Source organism: Kogia breviceps, chromosome 7, assembly GCF_026419965.1.
Source record: "Kogia breviceps isolate mKogBre1 chromosome 7, mKogBre1 haplotype 1, whole genome shotgun sequence".
Lineage (NCBI taxonomy): Eukaryota > Metazoa > Chordata > Mammalia > Artiodactyla > Physeteridae > Kogia > Kogia breviceps.
The window spans coordinates 52,078,443-52,103,476 of NC_081316.1; the positions used below are offsets into that span (position 1 = coordinate 52,078,443).

General features: G+C 36.6%; 1 protein-coding gene and 1 non-coding gene across 8 annotated transcripts in view; both read left to right on the plus strand.

The window, feature by feature from the left end:
* NOX4 (NADPH oxidase 4) overlaps window positions 1-25,034 on the plus strand; it is a 147,570-nt gene that overhangs the window by 45,854 nt on the left and 76,682 nt on the right. For all 7 annotated transcript variants that reach the window (XM_059068555.2, XM_067038299.1, XM_059068560.2 and 4 more), the window contains 3 exons: window positions 11,784-12,000; window positions 14,270-14,434; window positions 14,557-14,619. In XM_059068555.2, the coding sequence (XP_058924538.1) occupies window positions 11,784-12,000; window positions 14,270-14,434; window positions 14,557-14,619 (445 nt within the window). The remainder of the gene's footprint in view (window positions 1-11,783; window positions 12,001-14,269; window positions 14,435-14,556; window positions 14,620-25,034) is intronic.
* Window positions 13,803-13,909, plus strand: LOC131760708 (U6 spliceosomal RNA). The gene has a single exon (XR_009336807.1). It is a non-coding gene; the product is annotated as a U6 spliceosomal RNA (small nuclear RNA).

Here is a 25,034-nt window from a genome sequence, read left to right on the forward strand (position 1 = left end):
GTTTCCTTATATAAGCAGACTTCTGTAGTAAGGAGGAACAATTGCTTCATATGATTTTCTAAAGTCAATTTTATTTTTATAGAATCTCAAACTTTGAAGGAAGCTCAAAAGATGATTTTGACCAAGAATCTTTGAGTCTCCCTACAATATGTCTAAGTAAATACATAATTGTGAAAAGCCCATTCTGTTTTTGGAAAGCTCTCACTTTCACAAAGTCATTTCTCTTTCGAAATAGGATCTATTTTACTTCAATTTCTACCCAATGATTTAAAAGTCTGTGACTCTGGAGGCCATGGAAATTGAGTTCTTCTCCTTCTTTAAATTCTGTTCCTCTGTTACTTTCTTCTTTGAATAAATTAATAGTTAATATTCATTGAGTACTTATCTTACTAATGGTTGATTTCATTAAGTCCTCCCAACAACTCCGGTAAAATTTGCTGTTATTATTATTATCTTTATCATTATCATTATTATCATGCCCACTGTCCAGGTGAGAGAACAGGGGCACTGAGAGGTGAAGAAACTTGCTGAAAGTCATGGCTAGTAAATAGAAGAGCTTGGGTTTGAACCCAGGTATCAGATTCCAGAGCCCACATTCCTAGCCAGTAAATCAAACTGGCTACAGTTTGGCATGGCTTCCCTGTATCCCTTTCAAACCTGGAAACCAAAATTAAATATGGTGTTCTTGGGGTATGCAATCTATATTGGCAAAGTGGAAGTCTTACCTTCTTTGCTCAAAATATTACAACTCAATATTATTTAGGATCCAATTATCATGTTCCACGATTATGCATGCCTTTAGCTTAACCTAGTTTTCATTCCTATTACCTATGTTTTAGATTTTTTTCATTAGTATAAGCAATTCTATTGCATGGCACCCTAAAAACCCCACATTTCATATACACTAAATTCAGATGTTTTATTAGTGTTCAAATAGATCTTTAAAATACATTATTTTTTTTTTCCTAGGGAGTCAGTATAACATGGCAATTAAGAGCTACATCACTTAATAGCTGTATGACCTTGCCAGATAATTTGCCCTTTCTTTTTCATCTATTTTATGGGATAATAATAAAATATCTATATAATACGTTGTCTCATGTTTAAATAAGTGAATGCAGCAATGTAGGCAGAATATAGATATACTCAATAAATGTTAGCAGGATAAAAAATTATACTGGTACTGATACTAATAACTGTGTAAGGAAGAAACGCCACATTTAATTTGTTGAAGAATCATTTTTGTATTGATAAAAACACTGCACTTTTGAAGAGCCCAGATTTTCCTATCAGCAAAGTAATTTGATAAACATATAACGAAAACTGCTTAGCAGATCAAAAGAATAATCCTAAAAGGCAACAGTTTGTATAATGTTGCTAGATTTCAAAGGTTCAACTGATTTTAATGATAAAGGTTTATTTTGGGATTTGCAAGACAAGCCTTCTCCTGAGGAATCTTTTTTCTGATTCTTTTTTTTTTTTTTTTTGCGGTATGCGGGCCTCTCACTGTTGTGGTCTCTCCCGTTGCGGAGCACAGGCTCCGGACACACAGGCTCAGCGGCCATGGCTCACGGGCTTAGTTGCTCCGCGGCATGTGGGATCTTCCCGGACCAGGGCACGAACCCGTGTCTCCTGCATCGGCAGGCGGATTCTCAACCACTGCGCCACCAGGGAAGCCCTTTTCTGATTCTTAATACACCTTTCTAGGAGGTTGCCATTTGTACACTGTACTAAAGATATTTCAATTCAGAAGACATTCAGAAAAAAATTGTAAAAGCCAAAAATGTTTCCTCTTTCCAGACATGAATGTAACTGGACGTTTGTTTCTTCATTTTCATTTGAAAAACTCATCAGGAGGCGAGGTATACTGCCATTCTCACTTACTGACAAAAGGGTATTGGAGGGAAAAGCAATTATGAATGTCACAGAGTCTCAGCCCAGAGCCTAACCCCACTCCTTTGAAAGGCATGTAGAGGGAAAGCATCGTAAATGAGATTGGACACCCTAGCCTTTCAATTTTATGACAGTCAACACTCCCACTGGTTTTAGCTCTCGGAAGTGTTGCATGGGTAGTAATTGTATTTTATTTTTTATTTACATAAGAGAGGAAATATGTGAGAATTCTGGGAAAGAAAGGGGGAAGGTCCTTCTCAAATGTGTAGATGGCAGTGAGAGCCAAACAATAGTGAATAACTAAGCCAGCTGGACTTCCCAGACTATATTTTATTACAAAAATGAGATATGGATTATTCTTTTAAACAGAGCTTTCTGCCATTTGGGACTACCGCTGACAAGAGTTCGTTGTAGAGCATGATTTATATTCTGCCTGAATCATTTTTTTTCAGAGAATTTAAAAGGAATGGTTTTTTAGGTGCATGTTTCTAAAAACATTTGTTCTTTAAACCCAAGGAACACAGTGAGCAGCCTTTGTTAACAATGACAATGAACCAGAGGCACTGTCAGCTTCATAGGTATTGAAACTCAAGAAATTAATCCGGGATAGACAAATACTTATGAGATTAGGCTTATTGTTTTAGTTTATCTTCCCTCTACTATGCCCTTAGGAGGAAAAAATTAAGAATATACTCTTGGGGGATGGAGGTATTTATGAAATATAGTTAAGTGTTAGAAGTTGCCGATTCCCAAGAATCTTCTCTTTTAGAAGCACTTGTACTGAGGACTCCTTACACCCACACTGATGTGGAAGGAGGAGAGGCTTGTGGGATTTTCCTACTGGAGAGAGGCACCAGCTCTTCTTAGAATGTCAAATGGAAACTTGGTGAAGCCAAGGGAAAGGAAGGCCCAGAAGCTGTATGTTAAGACAAAAGTACAGAATATTAAACACTATATAAAACCTTAGGTAAAAGGGAGAAAGTCAGGTTATAGCTGCAGTTGTAATTGAATAGTAGAAAATTCCAGTGTTCTCGTTCTCTGCAGCCTACCCCCACTATGCATCTGCGAGTTACAGTATGAAAGAGAAAAGAACATATAGCAGAGTGATGTATCCTAGGTAAATTATAGTGTTTTTGAGGGTAGGACTGTTTCTTACTTGTCTTCATCAGTGGAATCCCTTTCATCATCAATCCTAAGTCATCATTCACTCAGTGTTTGCTGAATTACGTGGAACTGTATTAATTGGCTTTTAGCTAGGAATGTGTTATTCTTCTAGGCCCTCCCAATTTTCCTCAAATATTAAACTATTGCAGATAGCAATAAAAATAATCTGTAGATTTATTTAAATGTAACTTGGATTACCATTTTGGGCCTGTCACTTATAGTTAGTGTTATCTAGGTAATAAGTTATTACGGCAACTGGAATATCAATTCTTTTTTTTTTTTTTCTAATTTTATTTATTTATGGCTGTGTTGGGTCTTAGTTTCTGAGCGAGGGCTTTCTCTAGTTGCGGCGAGTGGGGGCCACTCTTCATCGCTGTGTGCGGGCCTCTCACTATCGCGGCCTCTCTTGTTGCGGAGCACAGGCTCTGGACGCGCAGGCTCAGTAGTTGTGGCTCACGGGCCCAGTTGCTCCGTGGCATGTGGGATCTTCCCAGACCAGGGCTCGAACCCATGTCCCCTGCATTGGCAGGCTGATTCTCAACCACTGCGCCACCGGGGAAGCCTGGGAATATCAATTCTTGTACCTGAAGAATTAACTTTTAAGTCTTAACTATTTTCGTTGTGTTGTAGACTGGCACATTTTTGCTGGAGATTTTTGTGTGCTTCTGTGGCTAAAAATTCTTTGGATCATGGAGGAAAATTTTTCATCTCTTTTTATTTGTCTTCTTTCACTTTTTTGGTTTTTTACATTTTTTACTTAAAATATATTGGGTGAATAAAGTTCCTGAGGAATTAAGTCTTTGTTATGTGGAATTCAAATCCCACTCCCATAATATTTACATATTTTCCATATGTTAATAAAACTATGATCTTTAGACATGTATGTGTTTTTTCCCATTTCTAATTTCCCATTCATCGGATTAATTTTCCTTCTTGTGTAAAAAATTATTTTTCTATGTAATAATTCCTGACTAAAGTCTTATGATTTATTTACTTTTGCTGATATTTTATCCTGAAAGCCAGGTAGGGGTGGGAATTGAGATCATGGGGTATTTTCTCCCATAAGGATGCCATTTGTATAGATAGAGATGTGTAGTATATTTGAAGCATTTTCAAGTAAATGAATTAATTTATGCTATAAGCTATACTTATTAATGAATTTTTAATCTTCTAAACTGTGAGTTAACTTTCTCCCCAGTTTGAGGATAGAAGTAGTGAGCTTCAGCCCAAATACTTTCTCACATAATTTTAACCTCAGTTTTTCTCCTGGGACCTTATTTATAATAACAAGTGGTTCTGGCTAAAGGTACAGGGTGAGAAAATTGGGGAGGAAGGAGAAGGAACTAGGGCTAAATTTATTGTAAGAAATATTCCAGTACATTAATGTTTTTTCTGAAATGTGGAATAATCCTTTTCTCTCCCACTGTCCTTGTGGTAAAGCCTGAAAGCAGAGGAAATAGTAACAAATATTAGATGCTTACATATTTTTTCTTCCCAAGAGATCAAAGTCCTTTCCTTTATATACCTGTGAAGTAGAGGGTAACAGGCATTGTCTCTCTCTTTCAGCTGAGAAAACGTATTAAAATGACCTATTTTACTTCACACACTTAGGGAGGGTTGGGATCTTGATCCTATGTCCTTAGACTCCAAGGCTTTGTTTTGCCAGCTGCATAGTGTCTGTGGCAGGGTGCTTAATTGCAGGGCTCACTGCAAAATGAAAATGCAGGGCCCTTTGATAGAAAATTATTAAGCATTTCAAGATGATGGCAACAGAACATTGAACCAATTACAGTGCCTTTCTAAGATCAGGGTCCCGTGAGAGCACACAGGTCACACACCCATGATGCTGGCCCTGTCTGTGTTGCCCAGTCTCGTACCTTGGGCATCACCACCAGCAAGAGCTAGACACAATACGTGCTCCAGTCAAGCTGCAGGTTGCGAGTACACTCGGGTATCTGTAGCAAGAGCCCAGCAAAGAATGCAGAGGCAAGTATCTGGCAAGAATATGGCTAGACCTGACAAAGTGGGGGTGAGAGTAGAAGCTTTGGTTGGATGGGTATCTGATGCTTAGGGTTTCCCTGAGGCACGCTGGATCCTTAGTTTAGGAAAGCACTCTATTTCTAGATGCTGCTAACAGATAGGCTTGACTCTCTTGATGGCTTGCCTACCTAGGTTAGGATGGGCTCAGGTTCAGGGCAGGGCTGAGATCTCAGGTTGGACTTTGCAGTACTCAAGGGTGAAGAGGGATACTGTAAGTTTCAGACCTATTTAATGCTATTACCTGCAAAGTTGAATGAACACACATGGTTTATTTTACTAAATGCCATTTGCTAAAGTCTAGACATCTTTATTGAAATTAGAATGAGTTCAAACTAACTTCTGTGTTAAAACTGGGTGACTCCTCAATCACATGTTTCAAAAATAACCACAACAAAAAATTGTTTATATACTTCTAGCCATTTATTAATCCATTCAGTGAATATTTATCGAACACTTGTTACAGATTATAGGCACTGTTCTAGACACAGTGCCTCGAGAAAAATAGAGGCACAGGACAAATCTTTGACCTTAAGTAGTATATATTCTAGTGGATTCCTCAGAATCCAGTGAATTCCAGTGGTTTTTGCAATATTGAATTTGGATGTATTTTCTTAAGCTCTTTTTTTGTACTTGAAGCAAAGTAAAAAGAATGATCAGAAACAAGTTGTATATTTTTTCTGTAAAGAAAAAAAATATTTTGTATGTTATAGAATACAAGGTAAAAAATAGATTCCTCATGGGACAAGGATTTTTTTCTCCACTTTAAAAAAGGATTAAAATCAGCACAAACATAAAGGTCTCATAGGCGGCACTGCATTTGTTAGAAATTTGTAACTTGCAGTTAAAGTAGAGATGATTTTGTGATTCTGTTTTTGGCAGGCATAGTGTTTTGTACTATTTAACTTTTGCTGTAAAAAGTTCTTATGATTTCTATGTTTTAACCTGGTAGGATTTATTCTGTGTACTATATTATTTTCTGTGACTTTGTCATAGCCAGGCATTAAAAAATAGTGGTATAACTATAATGCCTAGTGAGGAAAAAAGAAAAGAAAGAAAGAAACCTACTTTGTGGAAACACTGTTGAGTGTTGAAAGCACATCTTGAAATCCTTATGAGTGCAAAAACAATAGTGTCCACAACCATGTGTTTTGATACACCATAAGATCCTTGATCTCTCATGATTGAAGAACACTAGACATTCCAGAGATACTTCAAAATCTCTCTTTTAGAACATAATGCAATATACCTAAAAAAATTTAGTAATAAGTGTTCCTATTCCCACATAGGCCATGTGCCTCCTTCCCCAACTCCCTGCCACATCACTGTCTTAACTTGGCAATATTCTCTGCTTACCATTCACTAACATCTTTTTCTTTTTTTTTCACTTTCAAATGAGTTTTCATTTAATTATGAAAGGTACAACAATATAAGAATGTTCCCTTTAACTTTTAGATGCACTTGCTGTATTCAAACAAATTATGTAGTTATTATTTGCTTTTAAAATCAATTCACTAGAAATGCACTGAAGACTTACTACATGCAAGAAACTTGCTGGAGGGCCAATGAGATTTGGCAGTGAGTGTAGTTATAAGGGGGATATATAAATGCACAAGATATCATCCCTTCTACTAATTTGGGAATAAACAATGTGCTTTTGTTCATACTACTCCCTCATATTGGAATGCCATTTCCCTAGTCTCTAACATTGGAATCTCCACATCTTTCAGTTGCTTCCCTGCGAAGCCTTTTCCAGAATGTCATAGTCAGAGTTCATCATCTCTATGTACTCTCCAGGGGTCACTATACACCTATATAGCATTACTCATTTTGGTTTTTCGTTGTTTTTGCTTTCATGCCTAATTATACCCATTAAAGTTGTGCTATTCAATTTAGATTAATTACAATGAAATAATATGAAAAATTCAATTTTTTGCCTGCACTACCACGTTTCAATTGCTCAATAGCCACATGTGGCCCATGGCTGGACAGCACAGATTTAGTCCATTTCCACAACCACAAAAAGTTCTGTTGGATAGAAATGCACTAAATTCTAAGCTCCTTAAAGACATTTAAGAATATCATTTAAATTAATAAGTTTCAAAACTTAAATAATAATAAATATGAAATAGGTATATCTCAGTGGTGATGTGGGGCAAGGAAGAAGATCAGGATTATTCGTCAGATAGATACAGCTGTGCATTATTTAAAGTGTTAAAGTGGGCTGTTGTATTTGAAAATATTGCATTAAACTCTAAAGAAAGACAAGTCTATTATGTTTGATGAAATAAATATAGGTACTAGAGATTCAAAGAAATCACAAAGACCACATGTAATATCGAACTCAGTTTTAACAAATGTGGTCACAGTGAAGTAATTGGATTAAAAAGATGATATCTGATTTTTATCTATCAATCTAGTATCTATAATATCTAATGTGCATTCCTATTCAAAATTCTTCAGAGTGAAATTATTTTATGGACTTGAAATATAATTTTTAAAGAAATATTATATTCTAGGGTTGCAAATTCTAAGAATTTCTTCAGTAGTACCAAAGAAATTTCTAAAATTTCTAAAAAGTTCTGTACCAGTACTAAAAAAGTTTTATTTTTTATTAGTACAATGAAAAAGTAAGTTACTGAATTTATTTGAACTTAAAAAATAACATAAAACTATTGGTTTGGTAGAAATATACTACCTCCTTTTCCAGATATATAACCATGTAGAGCCATAAAGTTTATTCATTGCACACATTGGCCTTCAATTTCAGAATATTGTTCTTAGGTAGAATGGGGATTCTTCAGGGGGAGCAGGTCTAGTACATGGGAAGGTGTATGGCCTTTGTACTCTTACTTGGCTGCTGACTGACAGTGTTGTCTTGGGCAGATTACTTAACAGTTCTGAATGTTTTCACTCATTCTGAGATGGGGCTACTGACCTTTACCACACAAAGGTATTATGAAGTTTGTGGAAATAGGTATTGAAGCATCAAGCACCTGTCCGGCATGTACTACCTATCCTTCCAATACGAAGTTCAATACCTGCCAGTGTCCTTCCTTTTGAACCCGTCAGTATCTTTACCACCTAATTTAGCCAAAAAACCCAGAGATCCCATGCTTGATTTTTTTCTGATGAATGATATTTTTTGTTTCTTATCATTGTTTGCCCGTAGATCTTTTCTCTCTTATCCATGTTTCTTCAATGGCAACAATTACAATCTGAGACAAAGAAAAGACCATTTTAATGGGCATAGACAGAGGTAACCTATGCCATTATGCTTGATAATAGCTTAAAATAACATAAAACTCTCAAAATTAAAGGGCATTTTAGGGCTTCCCTGGTGGCGCAGTGGTTGAGAATCCGCCTGCCGATGTAGGGGACCCAGGTTCGTGCCCCGGTCTGGGAAGATCCCATATGCCGCGGAGCGGCTGGGCCCGTGAGCCGTGGCTGCTGAGCCTACGCGTCCGGAGCCTGTGCTCTGCAACGGGAGAGGCCACAACAGTGAGAGGCCCGCGTACCACAAAAAAAAAAAAAAAATAGGCATTTTAGAATAGTATATGCTACTTTATATACCAAGAACAGCAACATTGTTTATTTGATTGGGCTGTCCTGAAGATTTGTACTGCATAGTAAAAACATTTGTCATTCTAAGGACAGCAACATTGTTTATTTGATTGGGCTGTCCTGAAGATTTGTACTGCATAGTAAAAACATTTGTCATTCTAAGGACCATTAGCACATAGGGTGATGTCCACCTGAATGCTGTGATGACTTAGGAGAAGGAATAAATAACATTTCTTTGCCTGATGTGAAGCAGCCCCTTCATACACACACACACACACACACACACACACACACACTCTCTCTCTCTCTCTCTCTCTCTCTCTCTCTCTCTCTCTCTGACCTAATTTCCAGGGTTTTGTTCGTTTTGAACCCCTTCCCTTGATGTCTACTTCTTTAACCAACTGATTTGCTATGCACGATGTAGGTTTTTGGAGTGATGGAGCTCAGGTTTCTGAATCCCATGCTTTGACTACTACTTAATTAATCTCTCACCTAAACAATAGCCTGTGTTTCTCATCTGTGTAATGGGAATAAAAACACCTGGTATGTTATTTTGTTTTGAATTTTAAGTGGGAAATAGATGTTTACAAAATTCCTGACATACTTTGTTAATAAATATTGACCTTCCCCTCCCTTACCTTTTCAAAGGTATATTGTGAGGATCCAATGATCCAATGAACTAACATGCTGTATAGTAAGAGGTGCAGAGCTTAGAATTTGAGTCAGACCTGTGTTCAAATCTTGGCTCTGCCACTTATTAGCAGTGTGACCCTAGGGTATTAATTTATTAAAATAGTTTCTTAATTTGTAAAATGGGAATAATAATTTGTATTTCATGTAGCTGTGGTGAGGGTAATGTGAAATGTATACAAATTGCTCTGGACTGGACCTCATGTCTTCTATACATTACTGAACTCTTACTAAATCACTCTACTCAAATTATTATTTGTGGCCTGAGTTATGTTCAGCTTCTCTAAAGATATCTTCTAAACTGGATTTTAAGTTTTTGGAGGGTTAGGGGCCAGATCTGACTATCTGTAGCACCACCTAGGATAGTGCCAGTTGCATTATGCCAATGTTTGTTCAACTTAACAACCCACAGAAAAAAATGCTCGAGATTTTTGGCCTGCCCACCCATCAGCCACTACCCTTGGGATAGTTAATAACAGCAACAGGTTTGGGTAACACATTACTTGTAATAAAAGCTGCATCAGGGCTTCCCTGGTGGCGCAGTGGTTGAGAGTCCGCCTGCCGATGCAGGGGACGCGGGTTCGTGCCCCGGTCCGGGAAGATCCCACATGCTGCAGAGCGGCTAGGCCTGTGAGCCATGGCTGCTGAGCCTGCGCGTCTGGAGCCTGTGCTCCACAGCGGGAGAAGCCCGCATACCAAAAAAAAAAAAAAAAAAAGCTGCATCAAATTAACGGATTTTTCAAATATTAAAATGGTACAATTGTATTATATGACTAGAACTCTATAAAAGATTATGTACTTGGCTCACATTTATATAATATGCATTCATTTATTCCATACCTAGGCCATATCTACTGCATTACTGAAAAAAAAAATGTGTGTGTGGTCTACCATGGATGTTATGTAATACAGCCACTACTTAGATGCTCCTGACGTGTTCTCTGTGCTCTCCAGTAACTTCATAATGACTGGTTTTAGGGAAGAAAGTAAAATAAAGTGAAGAGAGAAAGGGAATTGAACAGAAGCAAAAGGGGTAAAAGGGAGAATGAACAGGCTGAGTAGATGGTACATTCCACCAAAGACTACCTTAGTCATTGCTAAGTCATTGACCTATTTAGTATCATTTTTCTTGTTATAGTTTTTGTTGTTTGAAAATATCATCCTTGTAATATCATTTGTAAAATGATAGCTGTGGTGAACTTACAGATGTACCTTTTTTGTGTTTTTTTTTTTTTTTTTTTTTGCGGTATGCGGGCCTCTCACTGTTGTGGCCTCTCCCGTTGCGGAGCACAGGCTCCGGACGCACAGGCCTAGCGGCCATGGCTCACGGGCTTAGTTGCTCCGCGGCATGTGGGATCTTCCCGGACCAGGGCACGAACCCGTGTCTCCTGCATCGGCAGGCGGATTCTCAACCACTGCGCCACCAGGGAAGCCCCAGATGTACCTTTTTAATGTACTAAAATTGATTATTTGGGAGCATGAAGGGTAATTTTAAAACACTCAGACAACGAGGAAAAATAATTTTGGAAACCAAAATTTTAATATCTCAAAATTAAAAGAAACATTTTCAATGCTTTTCAAAGTCTTACTTTTTTCTTCAAGATTTGCTTATGCAAAAAACAATTTTTTTAAATATAATCTATGATTTCATGCACTATCCCTGTGAGGTAGCTCTTACTTAGCTCCTTATAAGAAATAAAGAGCACAGAAAGTTGAAGGGTTATCTTAAATGTCACAAAATATGAAATAATAAAAATGGTATTTTAGGGTTTTAAGTTCTCCTTCCTGATTCATTATTTTGAGCCTTTTATGTGGTCCTGTTTATGGAGAAATTGAAAAGTAAGCAGGTTTAGGGCCTGATTGCTATGTATTATTTTCAGATCACAGGAGATGCATGCCTCTAGTTTCTGTTATTATGTTTGTTTAACATTTCTCTGTAAATCAACAAGGTTTGTTTTATCTAGTCATAGCCAAATCAAATATGATCCCCATACTTTTCCATTTGTGTTTGAAATTACAATAAACACATCATTATAGTGTTTATTGAAGTGAAAACTTGTATGTGATTGTATGAATGCCTAATAGACTTGAAGTAAAGGCTGTCAAATTCAAGAATATTTGGAAAGATTGCATGTGTCTTCTCTACCATGTATTTGTGGCATTTATACTTTACTCTTGTTTAAGTTGCATGTGTCTTCTCTATCACGTATTTGTGACATTTAGGGGGTCTAAATTTTTTGATTTAGTTCCATAGTAAAGAATTTATTAAAAATTTTAAGATTTCTCAATTGCTCTTAAGTAAGATATATGAGAAGCATTGTTTTGGATAAATGCTATGTAAAGTTAACAAGAAAATAAGGTTATTTTCTTACACTGTGTTCTCTGATTTCAATCTCTTTTTCATCTCCTTGTTTTTATTTTTTTCTTAACTTTAGAGGGCTGCTTAAGTATCAAACTAATTTAGAGACGCACCCTCCTGGCTGCATCAATCTCAATGGAACCCGCTACCAGAATATTCACTTACCAGAGTATCTCTCAGAACATTTTCATGAATCTTTCCCTGGAGGATTTTCAAAACCAGATGAGCTTACCCAGAACACATTTGTGAAGATTTGCATGGAAGAGCCCCGGTTCCGAGCTAATTTTCCACAGGTCAGATTAATTCTATGTCTTTACCGGTCTCTTCAAAGTCCATGTTTCCATAACAATTGATCAACATTGTATTTAGACATGTTTTTGAAGGTAATGAAGCAATTATTCTTGCAGAAGAGAATGTTTCAGGATGTTTCAATAGCAAGTTAGCACCTATTGTTTCATTACAGGCAGCCGACAGCTCAAGACCTATGATATTACAGAATATAGAAAATCCCTGCTTAACTGATCATATGATCTTTGCATACTGTGGCACTGGTACTTGCCACAAGAAAGGTAGCAAAAATATTTTCCTTATGCATTGAGAAAAATAAGTTGAATAAGGAAAACAGTAGTGAAAGAACTAGTGTTAATTTATTATGGTATATTATAATATTATGGTACAATATTATATATAATATTATAAATACTAAGCTGTAAAATCAATTTACTGAATGCTTAATATCATCTGCTAGGAACTATGCTAAAATATATTATATGCATAATTTTTTCAATATTCACAACTTTTTGAAGTAATTACTATCATCCTCAATTTTCTGATGAGGAAATTGTGGCTTAAATACATAAAATACCTTGACCAAACTCTACAGACTAACACGTGGGAGAAAGAGTGTAAAACCAGGTTGTTGATTTGCTCTTAGAAAACTTCTTTCCCAAATACCCAGCCAGTAGTTTGATAAAGGTCCTAATCTTCTCTTGTGGCCATTGGAGCTGCCCACATGGGTATTATGCCCTGTATTCTTTGGCTGTAGCAAGTGAAAATCAGGGAATAGGGATGTTGAATGTCTGTTTTAAGAAGAAGAAAGGGGGGTCAAAAGGTCGAGTTTGTAGATGACTTTAGAGTGAGTGAGTGTTAGTCTTGTGTTTATTATTAATAATAACCCTCTAGATTTCTATTAGACTTTACAACCTTCATTGCTTTTCTGGGCTTCACACAATGCTGTATGTTAGGGAGGGCAGGTATTGGGACTCCCATTTTATTTGTGTGTGACCTGATGCTCGAGTGGTGACTGTCCCAAAGTTGCAGAGCTTGTCCTGTGATGCTTACTCTTCACACAGTTTCTAACCAAATGTGAGGAAGAGGCATGATTTGTGTGGAAGAATATAGTTCTGGAATAACTCTGTAAATAAGGTTTAAAAAAGTGACCATGAAAATAAGTTTGGGTTGGAGGCCTCCAGGTGTTCAGGGAGGTAAAGTATGCAGCTGTAGGAGAAAGGTTGGCTATACAGGTTATGCAGTTATCCTGGGATCAGGGCTATCCCTCCAGCACACATGCAAAATTGTCATGGTTTCCAAATTCTAAATATTATCTGCTATTCATATTACGTAAAAGTAAGTTGTGAACAACATATGTGGTACATCCATATTTTAAAATATGTGCATATACGTATTTTACATTGGGTATACATTTTGTATATGTACATTATGCATATACATTGTGTGCATTAACAATATCTAGGGTTCTCATTTTTTAAACAAACATTGAACTGGTACATTTTTGTTAAAATCATCTTCAGATTTATTTGAGCTTTTACTTCCCTTTCTTCTCTCGTTAGATAAAGATATTGTATATATCTACATTATATATTTCTGGTGTGCACAGAAGGATATATGAAACAATGTATGCTTACCTGTTAATGGTAGTTATACTCTTACCAATGGCTAGAGGGTAGGGTCTTGATATTACTTCCCCTTTTATTTTATACTTTACTCTTGTTTAAGTTGCAGTGAGCATCTGTTGTTTTTTATGCATTTTTCTTTTCACTTTGTTATTTAAAATACAGATTAAAATATTATTACTGTTCTCGCTTCAGCAGCACATGTACTAAAATTGGAATGATACAGAGAAGATTAACATGGCCCCTGTGCAAGGGTGACAGGCAAACTCATGAAGCGTTCCATATTTTTGGCCATGTAACTTGCTTTGGTCAATGGGATGCTAGTGGATGTGATGTGAGCAGAGGATATGATGTGTGTGCTTGTCTGATTGGGCTTGTCCTCTTGTCCTTCTACCAGCACCATGGCGAGAGCATACCTGGGGTAGCCACTGCTCCTCAAGCTTTGGTCCTATGATGTGACACATGGAACAAACACCCCAGTTGTCCTACAGATGTGTTACCAAGAAATAAATGCTTATTATTGAATGCTAAAAAATATATATTATTACTGTATTATTACTGTAATGTGTCAAATAAGCAGTTGGGCAAGATATGAAGATTCTTGTAATACAAGTGTTTCTTAAAGTGTATTTCAAAAATTCTCCTTTAGACCTGGCTTTGGATTTCTGGACCTTTGTGCCTGTATTGTGCTGAAAGGCTTTACAGGCGTATCCGGAGCAATAAGCCAGTCACCATCATCTCAGTCATAAGTCATCCCTCAGATGTCATGGAAATCCGAATGGTCAAAGAAAATTTTAAAGCAAGACCTGGCCAGGTAAGTCAGTGTCCAGAAACTTTTAAAATACCCTTTATCTTTACATATTTTTTGAAAATTAGCATCATTAGACTATTTGAATTTATTTTTTGGTCATTTAAAAATTGTTTGTTGCTTTTTAGTATATTATTCTACATTGTCCCAGTGTGTCTGCATTGGAAAACCATCCATTTACTCTCACAATGGTAAGTAACTTGTTTTTTGATTTTTTAATTTTTAGAATGAAATGTGTCTTTTTCTTTTCGAGTGTGTACACTCCACCTCATTCTAAAGATCATTCAAACCTGTCACAATATCCTTAATGTTTAAGTAAGCCATCTGTTTACAAAGAAATATAATTATTCAGAAACTTTTAAACTATCTATTATTTTCTACAACTTTAAACTTCAGGAAATAGTATATTTAATTTATTAAACCTTGTTGATTCAAAATGCAGAAAATTTCCTGAATATTTGGACTCTTCCTTTTATGAAGTATGTACCAAAATATAATATGTGCATGATTTTCTTTAGAGAGATTAAAATTATAGAAAAAGAAAGTACTCTGGGTTAAGGTGGAAGCATAAGAAAATGTTTAGAAAAGAAAAAGCCCAGTATAATTGGCACCCAGATTGTGTATGGAGAAAGGAAAGGAAAATAATGTCAGAAAAATAAAATGGAATAATAATGAAGGGAAATCTAGCTAAATAACAGAATTATCAAATATTGTTAGCCCATTGTTTAACGTTATTTTTTTCCATTATACGAATGGCATGAGCCCATTATAAAAAGGTAAACAATTCACAAGCATGTAAGATCACATTATAACTTTTCCTCATTTCCCCACTCCCCAGTCCTTTTCTTGAGTTTGACCTATAGTCTTCCAGATATTTTTTCTGTATACTTTGGCATATATAGGTGTCTGGCATTTGTTTGCTGGATCCTTTGTTTTATCATTTTCTCTTTTCACACAACAACATGTTATGGACAACTTTCCATGTTACTGTATTTGTATATGCCTCGTTCTTTTTGATCACTATATAATATTTCACAGTAGGAACATACTGTAATTTATTTAATATTCCCCATTGATGATAGAGGTTAAGATTTTATTCAGTTTCTAACAGAGGTAACTGAGACGGGGACCACGTGTTTAAAATATATGCTAAGATATGCAAATAAAATTGAACAAATTATGGGGGAGAGGCCAGAAAAATAACTGGTGTCATAGTGCTAAGGTTTAGGGATGAGGCTGTGCTGGGATTGGAACTGCTGTTAAATTTGGTGTATTAGTCAAATTGAAAACTTGGAAACCTTGGCTAAGTTACTTCATCTTTTTGTACATTCATTTCTCAGTGGAATATTGTGATAAAAGCAACAGCTGTTCACACATTTATGAGTTTAAATGAACTACTACAAATAAAGTATGTAGAACATAGCCTGGAACATGAAGTGTCAGGTACATGTCAATACATGTTAGCAAGTATTATGATTTTTATTTTCAGTGTGAACTTGCCCCTTGAGAACATGTGCCTGTGAAGATGGCTAGGCCAGAAAATTTTGTATTTAAAGGATAAAACAAGCAGAAAGGAAGTGTCAGACAGTTAGAGAAAAAACAGAATTTATTTATCCAATAGCAATTCTTTAAAAAGAAAGAGAATTTTTTGCTTCATTTGCTCCACATTTTGCATTCCGTTTGTATGTAGCAAATTTATTTATCTATTTATTTATTTTTAATTTGTCTACCAGTTTTATTGAGATATGACTGACATATACCACTGAATAAGTTTAAGGTATGTAGCATAATGATTTAGCTTACATACATCATGAAGTGATTAGCACAATCGTCATCTCATATAGATTCAAAATTTAAAAAGTAGGAAATAAATATATTTTCCTTGTGATGAGAACTCTTAGGATTTACTCTGTTAACAGTTTTCATATGTATCACACCACAGTGTTAATTATATTTATCATGTATATTATATCCCTAGTACATATTTATCTTATAACTGAAAGTATGTACCTTTTGATGGCCTTCATCCAGTTCCCCCTCCCCATGACCCACCCACCTTCCCCTGGTAACCATAAATCTCATCTCTTTTTCTTTGAGTTTGTTTGTGTCTTTATTTACTTTTGAAGTATAATTGACCTACAGCACTATGTTAGTTCTTGTTACCCAACATAGTGATTCGATATTTCTCTATGTTTCTAAACGATCACCATGATAAGTCCAGTTACCGTCTGTCATCATACTAAGATATGACATAGTTATTGACTGTATTTCCTAGATTATTAATTATTGAGGAAATGTAGTTTGGTATCTAGTGAAATAACATTCCATTTTATCAAGAAAGATGACAACATTGGCCTACCTTGGAGACAGGTATAGTATAGTAGTTTATAGTTATAGTAGTTTACAGTAGCTATAGTATATATATAGATAGATAGATAGATAGTATACATATAGTAGTGTATATACAGTAGTTATAGTAGTTTCTCCAATAGTGATGACAGACACCCTTTCTTCTGGTGCTGTGTGGGCTGCAGGTGACAGTGAAAGGGGAAATGTGTCACCATGACTAATAGTGGAAACTTAGTTGCCCTCATGAGATATAAAACCAACAGAGACCTAGGAGTCCTGAGGTCATCAGGAGCCAAGTAGCCATGTCACACCCTTCACTCCTGTAGCATATGCACACCCTACAGGTTGGCTGAATAAGATTGCCCACATTCTATTAGGACAGCAGGGAGCTTGAGGAGTAAATCTGATCAACAAACATTCAGTTGTGATATTTCAGCTCAGTCATGAAGCCATTTTCATGTGATTGAATCCATTACAGTCAGAAGCACTGTGCTTTAGTTCTGATAGTTGTGTGAGACATGTTTCTATCTCTCTGTATCCCTACATCCTGTAGGCATAAAGTTGGTAACATAAAAAGAAGGGGGAGAATGAAAAAGGGAGAAATACACAAGTAAGTTTGTCTTGATAGAGTAGTTTAGGAAGTTTGGCCCAATCTTGGGGTCATATGAAATTTACTTCAGAAATTAACCTTTCTTTGTGTTTGAAACTTTTTTCCAGGTTTATTGAGGTATAATTGAAAAATGAAAATTGTATATATTTAAGGTGTACAACATGAGACCTTATTTTGAAAATCGTTTCTTCATCATAGCATTAAGTAGAGAATATAGAATAAGAAAAGAAGGCAGTTGCTGAATGTCAACTACAGAGAAGAGAGGGATTTTTTATAAAAATGTTTTCAACATACACAAAAGTAGAGAGAATAGTATACTGAACTCCCACATTCCCATCATCCAGCTTCAACAACAAAAAAAGAAGATTGTTTACTTTTTAGTATATATTCTGTCACTGAAAACTTTTAGGTTCTCTCAAAACAGAAAATCCAGGAACTTTTCATCTGTGTTACACACTGAGTAGATGCTTCTAGATCTAGTCTCTTTCAGCTGGCCTAGAACTTTTTTTACAGGGCAAAGGAGAAATAAAATAAAGTGTTGTATAGAATCTGAAGGGCTTTAAGCAAATGCTTTATGTGGCCTGGTCTGCTTCCTGAAAGCTGATTGGGGAAGAGCTGTGATTACCCTGTAGCTGGCTTGAGGCAAAGATGGGAGGAAAAGAGAAGAGGAGAAGGGAACATAGGGGACAGACAGAAGAGCAGCAACTGGAAATAGGAGAGAGAGCTAAGAAAGGGAGAACAAATTATGTGTGAGGTAAAAGGTAGTAAATATTCACACAAATGGCAGGAACTTTAGAATTCAGTCCCAACTCTGTCACTTATTAGTTCTGTCTGTGAGTGGATCTCTCCTCTCATCAACTCCCAAATAGTAGTGTGGATATGAACCAAAAGAAAAGATAGGGATAGCAGTCTAAAAATAAAACAAGCTAAAATGATATAAGAATTTTCTCAGGTACTTCACATTTTGTTGTGTGAATGAAAGACTATTTATATTTCTGCTCCCTGCCACCCCCCACCCCATGGAATCCTAAGGTGTAAGAATAGGAATAACAATACATTATTCTTGGAGAAAGAATATTGGTTTAGTGACTACTTTGAGAAATAGGAGGTACTTGGCTGGGTGGGGAGACAGAAGAGCTTCTTCTCACCTCAGTGAAGTGCTGTTAGGTATACAGTCCTCCTGAGTCTCCTTATGAGCAGCTTCCTACAGCAAAGGACCATCACCCTGACTCTAAGGGAGGTCTGGTAAGTCCTCAGCACAAGGGCTCTGTGTGCAGTACAGGCTTGTTTCAGAAGATTCAGGGTCAGAGTGTGTTGGATGGAGGCAAAGAGGTTGGATGCCTGGGATTCTGTATCCATCATAGTTTTTCTTCTTTCTTACTTTCTTCAATTAAGAAAAGATTTTTCCTTTTTCCTTCTGCTTCTTCCAGGCCAGTCTTCAGTTCTCTTAAAGGCACATGGTTCTCTGAAAATTCTCTAAGAAAAACAAGAAAGAAAAGACCTAAAATAGTTTGGGAAATAGTGCTTGGTGTATATCACTTTTAAAAATTCATAGTTTCTCTTACCATATTAATGGTTTTAAGATGTTCTTTAATAAATAATCCAATTAAATTTTATTCACCCATTTATTTAACCCTTTTCTACTTTCTCACTTTTAGGATTTTTTTTTTTTTTTTTTTGTGGTACGCAGGCCTCTTACTGTTGTGGCCTCTCCCGTTGCGGAGCACAGGCTCCGGACGCGCAGGCTCACGGGTCTAGCCGCTCCACGGCATGTGGGATCTTCCCGGACCGGGGCACGAACCCGTGTCCCCTGCATCGGCAGGCGGATTCTCAACCACTGTGCCACCAGGGAAGCCCTACTTTCTCACTTTTAGATCTTCGTCTAGACTAATCTGTTTGCCCTAGAAACCAGCCACTGCTTCTTCCACTTATTCATTCTCCAAATACCATACATTCTCTTGACCTTTTCCTTTTATAAGACCCTGTATATTCTCTTCAACAATTAGTGCCATTAAATTACCTGTTTAATACCTGTCTTCCTCCTAGACCATAAGCTCCAGGAACCCTTTCAAAGTTACATTCATAGCACAGCATCTGGTACACAGAGTAACCCAATGTATATCTGTTGAAAGAGTGAAAAACACTTAATATATAATTAGTGTTTGGGACTTACCTTGAGAAATAACTTCATAGATGGATTGTCTTTTCCTCCCATCTCTCACTTGGAAGGTGAAGCCAGAGAAAAGGAAAAGCTAGAGGATTTAAGGAGAAAGAGAAAATGCTTATGGCTGTACGCGGGCCTCTCACTGTTGTGGCCTCTCCCGTTGCGGAGCACAGGCTCCGGACGCGCAGGCTCAGCGGCCATGGCTCACGGGCCCAGCCGCTCCTCAGCACGTGGGATCTTCCCGGACCGGGGCACGAACCCGTGTCCCCTTCACTGGCAGGCGGACTCTCAACCACTGCGCCACCAGGGAAGCCCCTGAGCCTAATCTTTAAGGTCATGATGACTATTTCTCTTTAGCTGATAAGAGGAACGGGAAATGTACTTATGGCAGAGGTAGTTTGGGAAGAACTACCAAAGACAAAGGGTAACAATTTACTGAGAACATCTGGTTAGAGACAACAGGTCAATTTTTCACCTCCACTGCCTCATTGTCAGGGCTATCAATGGAAAATTACTTGCTCCTAATTTCTGTTGCTTATTTGACAAATGTTCTCAATATAGCTTAGGCTTGCCTAGCAACTTTCAGGTCAAAATGGATCTTGACTTTGCAAGTTTAGGTTTTGTATTCACATTTATCCTTATTTTAAACATCATTTTTTGTATGTTTTGATTATGCCCTATTAAACCTCAAATAAAGTTTTAATTGTTTTCGAAAGAATTATTTCTCATAGGTATTTTAAATTGCAGCGATAGTTGGCTTCCAAAAGAAATTTTAAGGCAAAGGAAGATTCTTTTCACCAGACCATCTGTGTATCATGTACTTTGTGTAGGCTTAGGAAATGGTTTATATAGCCCTCCCACATTTGGGGGGATTGCTAGCTCTCTCACTCACACCATGCCCCAAGGGAGTCTTTGTTTTTGTAAGAGGGAAAAGAGGTGAACAGTACTGCTGACTGGAAATGAATTTGAGTAAAGCAAAAACGTTTCTAAGCTAAATTTTGCATTATGCTAATTTACTGTCTTTTCCTGCCATTTCCTTCTTTTTGTCCAATTACTTCTGTTTGGCACTTACATGTAAAATACATGCTTTTCAAGCATTTTCACTGGATAGTTTTAAGGGTTCCTTTGAAATAAAACAAAGCAAAACAAAGTGACTTCCCATATGCCAATTCCCACTAAAATTGTATACACACCCCATCTTTGTCAAGGATAATAGTACCTACTAATTAAATGCCTAAACAAACTTTGAAAATACTATATTATTTAGTTCTACTATATTTCTATCTATGAGATGTGTATTGTTAACTCTCTATGATGCAGAAAATAATGTGACTCAGAAATATTAGATAACACACAACTAATTAGTGGCACAGGTGAGATAGAAACACAGACTGCCTGGCTGAAAGGTGTATTGTCAGCTATTCTGTCCTGTCTCTCTCATGCCTCACCACCTAGCCATGTTCAGGGCATTCATATTTCTAAAACTCCTATTGCTGTTAGACATACTTGTTGGAGTCAACAAAAAAGATTTACCATTTAAAAGAGAAATTTACTGAAACTATAAAAATGTATTTTCAAGAGAAATATGAAGCTGAAAGTTTTATATTGCCCACACTACTAAGCTCTTCAAATATTGTGGGGAGTTGAAAGTCAAATTCCTCTGCTAGAAAAGTCTAATATTTACTTTAATATATTGTGTCAGTATAAGGAAAAATCAAATCTATAAAATATACATTGATCCCAGATTCAGTAGCTTGAATTTCAACTCATTTTTTAAACAGAGATGAAGCTTTTACAACTGAAAATAACAAAAAAAGTTGGTGCAAAGATAAGGTACAGAAGCACTATAATATTTTTCATAATTTCAGTCAAAGTAAAGCTAAGTTTTGACTACTGATTTAATTAGGAACTCAAAGGTTGGACTTTTCATTACTTAAGGTGCTTCAACATTTCTTATACTTGACATTGACTTTGCTACATGGAAGCCATGCTGTTGCCAGAAGTTGTGATTGTTTTCTGCGATAGCACTTGCATTCTCTCAGGGTGTAACCAGCAAGAACGTTTGCTGACAAAGATTGTTGGAGATCAGAGGGCACTGTACAGTATTAGACCATAGATTTTGGAATCCTGGACAGCTGGGATTGGAGACCTGAATACCCCACTTATTAGTACTGTGACCTTGGACAAGATAACACACTTACCTTTGGTTTACTTCTTTATAAAACATGGATAATAATAGTAACTTCTCTATGAAGCTTTGAATATGAATTAAAAAGATATAATCAAGTGCTAAGCATGGTGCTTGGCACACAGTAGGTTCTCAGTCAGTTAGAAGTTGTTTTTGTTGTTGTTTTTCTCACTCCAATCCCACAATTAAAAAAAAAATTTTTATTGGAGTATAGTTGATTTACAATGTTGTATTAGTCTCAGGTGTACAGCAAAGTGAATCAGTTATACATATACATATATCTACTTCTTTTTTAGTTTCTTTTCCCATATAGACCATTACAGAGGAGTCCCCTGTGCTATACAGTAGGTCTCTATTAGTTATCTATGTTATATATATTAGTGTATATATGTCAATCCCAATCTCCCAATTTATCCCTCCCCCCGCTTCTCCCCTGGTAACCACAAGTTTGTTTTCTACATCTGTGACTCTATTTCTGTTTTGTAACTAAATTCTTTTGTACCTTATTTTTTAGATTCCACATATAAGCATTGTCGTATGATATTTTTATTTCCAGTAATGAGTGGACAGTCAAAAGAGGATTAAACTGATTTTTTTTTTTTTTTTTGGCTTCTTTCTCCAGCATGCAATAACTGACTAAGTTCTGGCCATAGACGGGTTTAGAAAGAGTCATTTGGGGGACTGATGATTTGCCTCTTGTGGTTTACTAGCCCATGGGATGCAGGATGTTTCAGGCTGGGTTTCCAGGGAAACAGACTGGGAGTAGAGATTTGCGTGCCAGAGGTTTGTTGGTTGGGGTGCTCAGATCAACACCTGGTAAGGAGTGAGGGACTAAGGAGGCAAGGCAGAAGTTGCACTGTGATATAGTCTCCACAGAGGCCTCAGCAGCTCACACAGGAGATCTGCAGGTAAAATGATAGTTCAGAGTTGTCCTGTCTTGAAGTCAGGAGGACCAATCTTTGTACTCCCAAATTACAGTAATTGGATTTGATGCTTAGCCATGGGTGGGGAAGCGTTTGTCTGTGGATGGCAATTCCTGGGGATGGTCTCAGAAGTAGCTCTCAGCAGGCAGCACTTTCAGCAGCTGGGAGATTGGGGAAATGAGTGTTTTAATACTGAAAATTGGGAAAAGGGAGAAGGGAAGAAGACCTGAACAGTGCACCACAGTTTCCACTACACACAACACTTAGATAGATGTATGTAAATTTATATATTTATATACATTTATATACCTATAAATATATAAAAGGTGTATTAAAATATAGCTTTTGTGAGATAATTCTATTTTTAAAACTTAAACTTGAGACACATAAATTCTAATAGTTTATCTAAAGTTATTGAACTTTAAAAATTTGTAGTCCAAACAGCAGATTTACTTGTTTCTTTGCTGTGAGGGAAGGAGGTATCTAAAGCATAAATTGTTTAAAGGATCAAAAATACCAAAGTAACACAAGTGATGACAAAGTTGGAACCAAAATTCAAGTTTTCTGATTCTTTTCCTTCTTTAAACCTTTATTGACTTAAAACCTGGGTAGATTTTTCTTTTCTTTTCTTTTCTTTTTGACTATGTAGTTGGTCTCTTAAAGTGTTTTCTAGCTGTGCTCTGTAATTACCAAACTTTGGATTTTCTGCCAAAACAAATGTATTAAGGTATGCTCTCATCTAATTTGATATGTAAGTCAGAGATGATTTTAAAAAGCCACACTTAAGAAAGCATGAAACCTACTGCTTACTACAGAATGTAACATCTCTTTGTATTTAACTGAGGTAGATATTATTTATGTTTCTTAATATTTTTTATGGATTCTCAAGTAAAGAATGCAGAATCTGCTTTTGTATAGCAGTAATTGATTGAAGTTTGCATAAATATCTCTGTATCCTTTCATTATTATTTTTATTCAGAAACACACATGTGCTTTCCTGACATCTGTATTCTAAGTTGTATGATTCATTATTTTTAAACTTGGATAACCTGATCTCACATATTTTTCCATGAGTCACAGGAAAGTCTAGTTGTTAATTTGTTATTGTCTGTACTTTTGCATAGCATGCCTGTACTTGCCATCATGTTTCTGATTTTTGTTTTTCATCTCTCAACCAGTCACTTTGGGAATAGTCCTTCCAGTTTTCAGTGAAAACCAGAAAAGAATGGCCATGGATTTCTCAAGACTGGCAAACTATTTTTGTTATTATTCGTTTAATTCCATGGGTTTACATATAACCAGGAAGTCTGCATCAGTTGTTTTGATCTTGGGTCTTGATCTCATCTATTTAACTCTTAAAAATTACTTTTCTCTAGGGTTTCACAAATCTTTTGCTTGGACAATTTAGAAACTCAGCTGGGATGTATGATAGATTAGCAAAGCAACAATGTGTCTTAACCATAGAGCAGGCACAGTGGTGGAAATTGCTCCAGAAGGTCACTAATGTTCAGGAAACTTAACAGGGCATCTGAATTCTCTGAAAATTAGACATTCTCTAACTGCTCTAGTTTGACTTTTTTCCAGGAGAAAAGAAAATATTCCTTCGGTGCCTAATATGATCCTGCATGATAAAGATGAACTTAAATAGGTCAATGTATTCAGAGCAAACCTGTTGTTTAATATTAAACTTGGTTTATTCAATTGGTATTTTTTTGGATGCCTCCTTTTACCTAGATACCAAAGAGAAGATGATCAATAAAAGCTCCTTTCTTGACTTAACATCTCCTTTCTGCTACTGCCCCATTTCTTAGTTCTTTCTTTCATCTTATTCTCTGTTAAATCCACCAACTTTGCCCATACCACTCTACTTAAACAGTTCCGAGGTCAACAGTGACCATATTATTGCTAGGTCCAAGGGTCATTTCCCAGTCCTCAGTTGGACTGACCTCTCATCTCCATTTGGCACAGCTGATCACTTGCTTTATCGACACCCTGCTTTCATTTCATTTCATTTCATTTCATTTCATTTCCAGGACATCCACTCACCTGGTTTGTCTCCTAGGTTTCTGGGTACTTTTACTTGGTCTTTCTTTTTTTGCTATTCCTTGTCATCCCATGACCTCTAAATATCAGAACACTCCAGTGTCCATTCCTTGAACTACTTTTCCTCTCCAGCTAAATTCATTTCTCTGGTGATCTTTCCTATTGATGTATCTGTATGCTATCATCTCCCAAATTTATATTTCCGGCCCAGGCCCCATCTCTGAAATTCAGGATCCTGTATCCAATCATCTACCAGGAACTTCCACTTGGATGTCTAATAGACATCTTAAATTAACATGTCAAAATTGAACTAACCTTTGGCCTTCCAA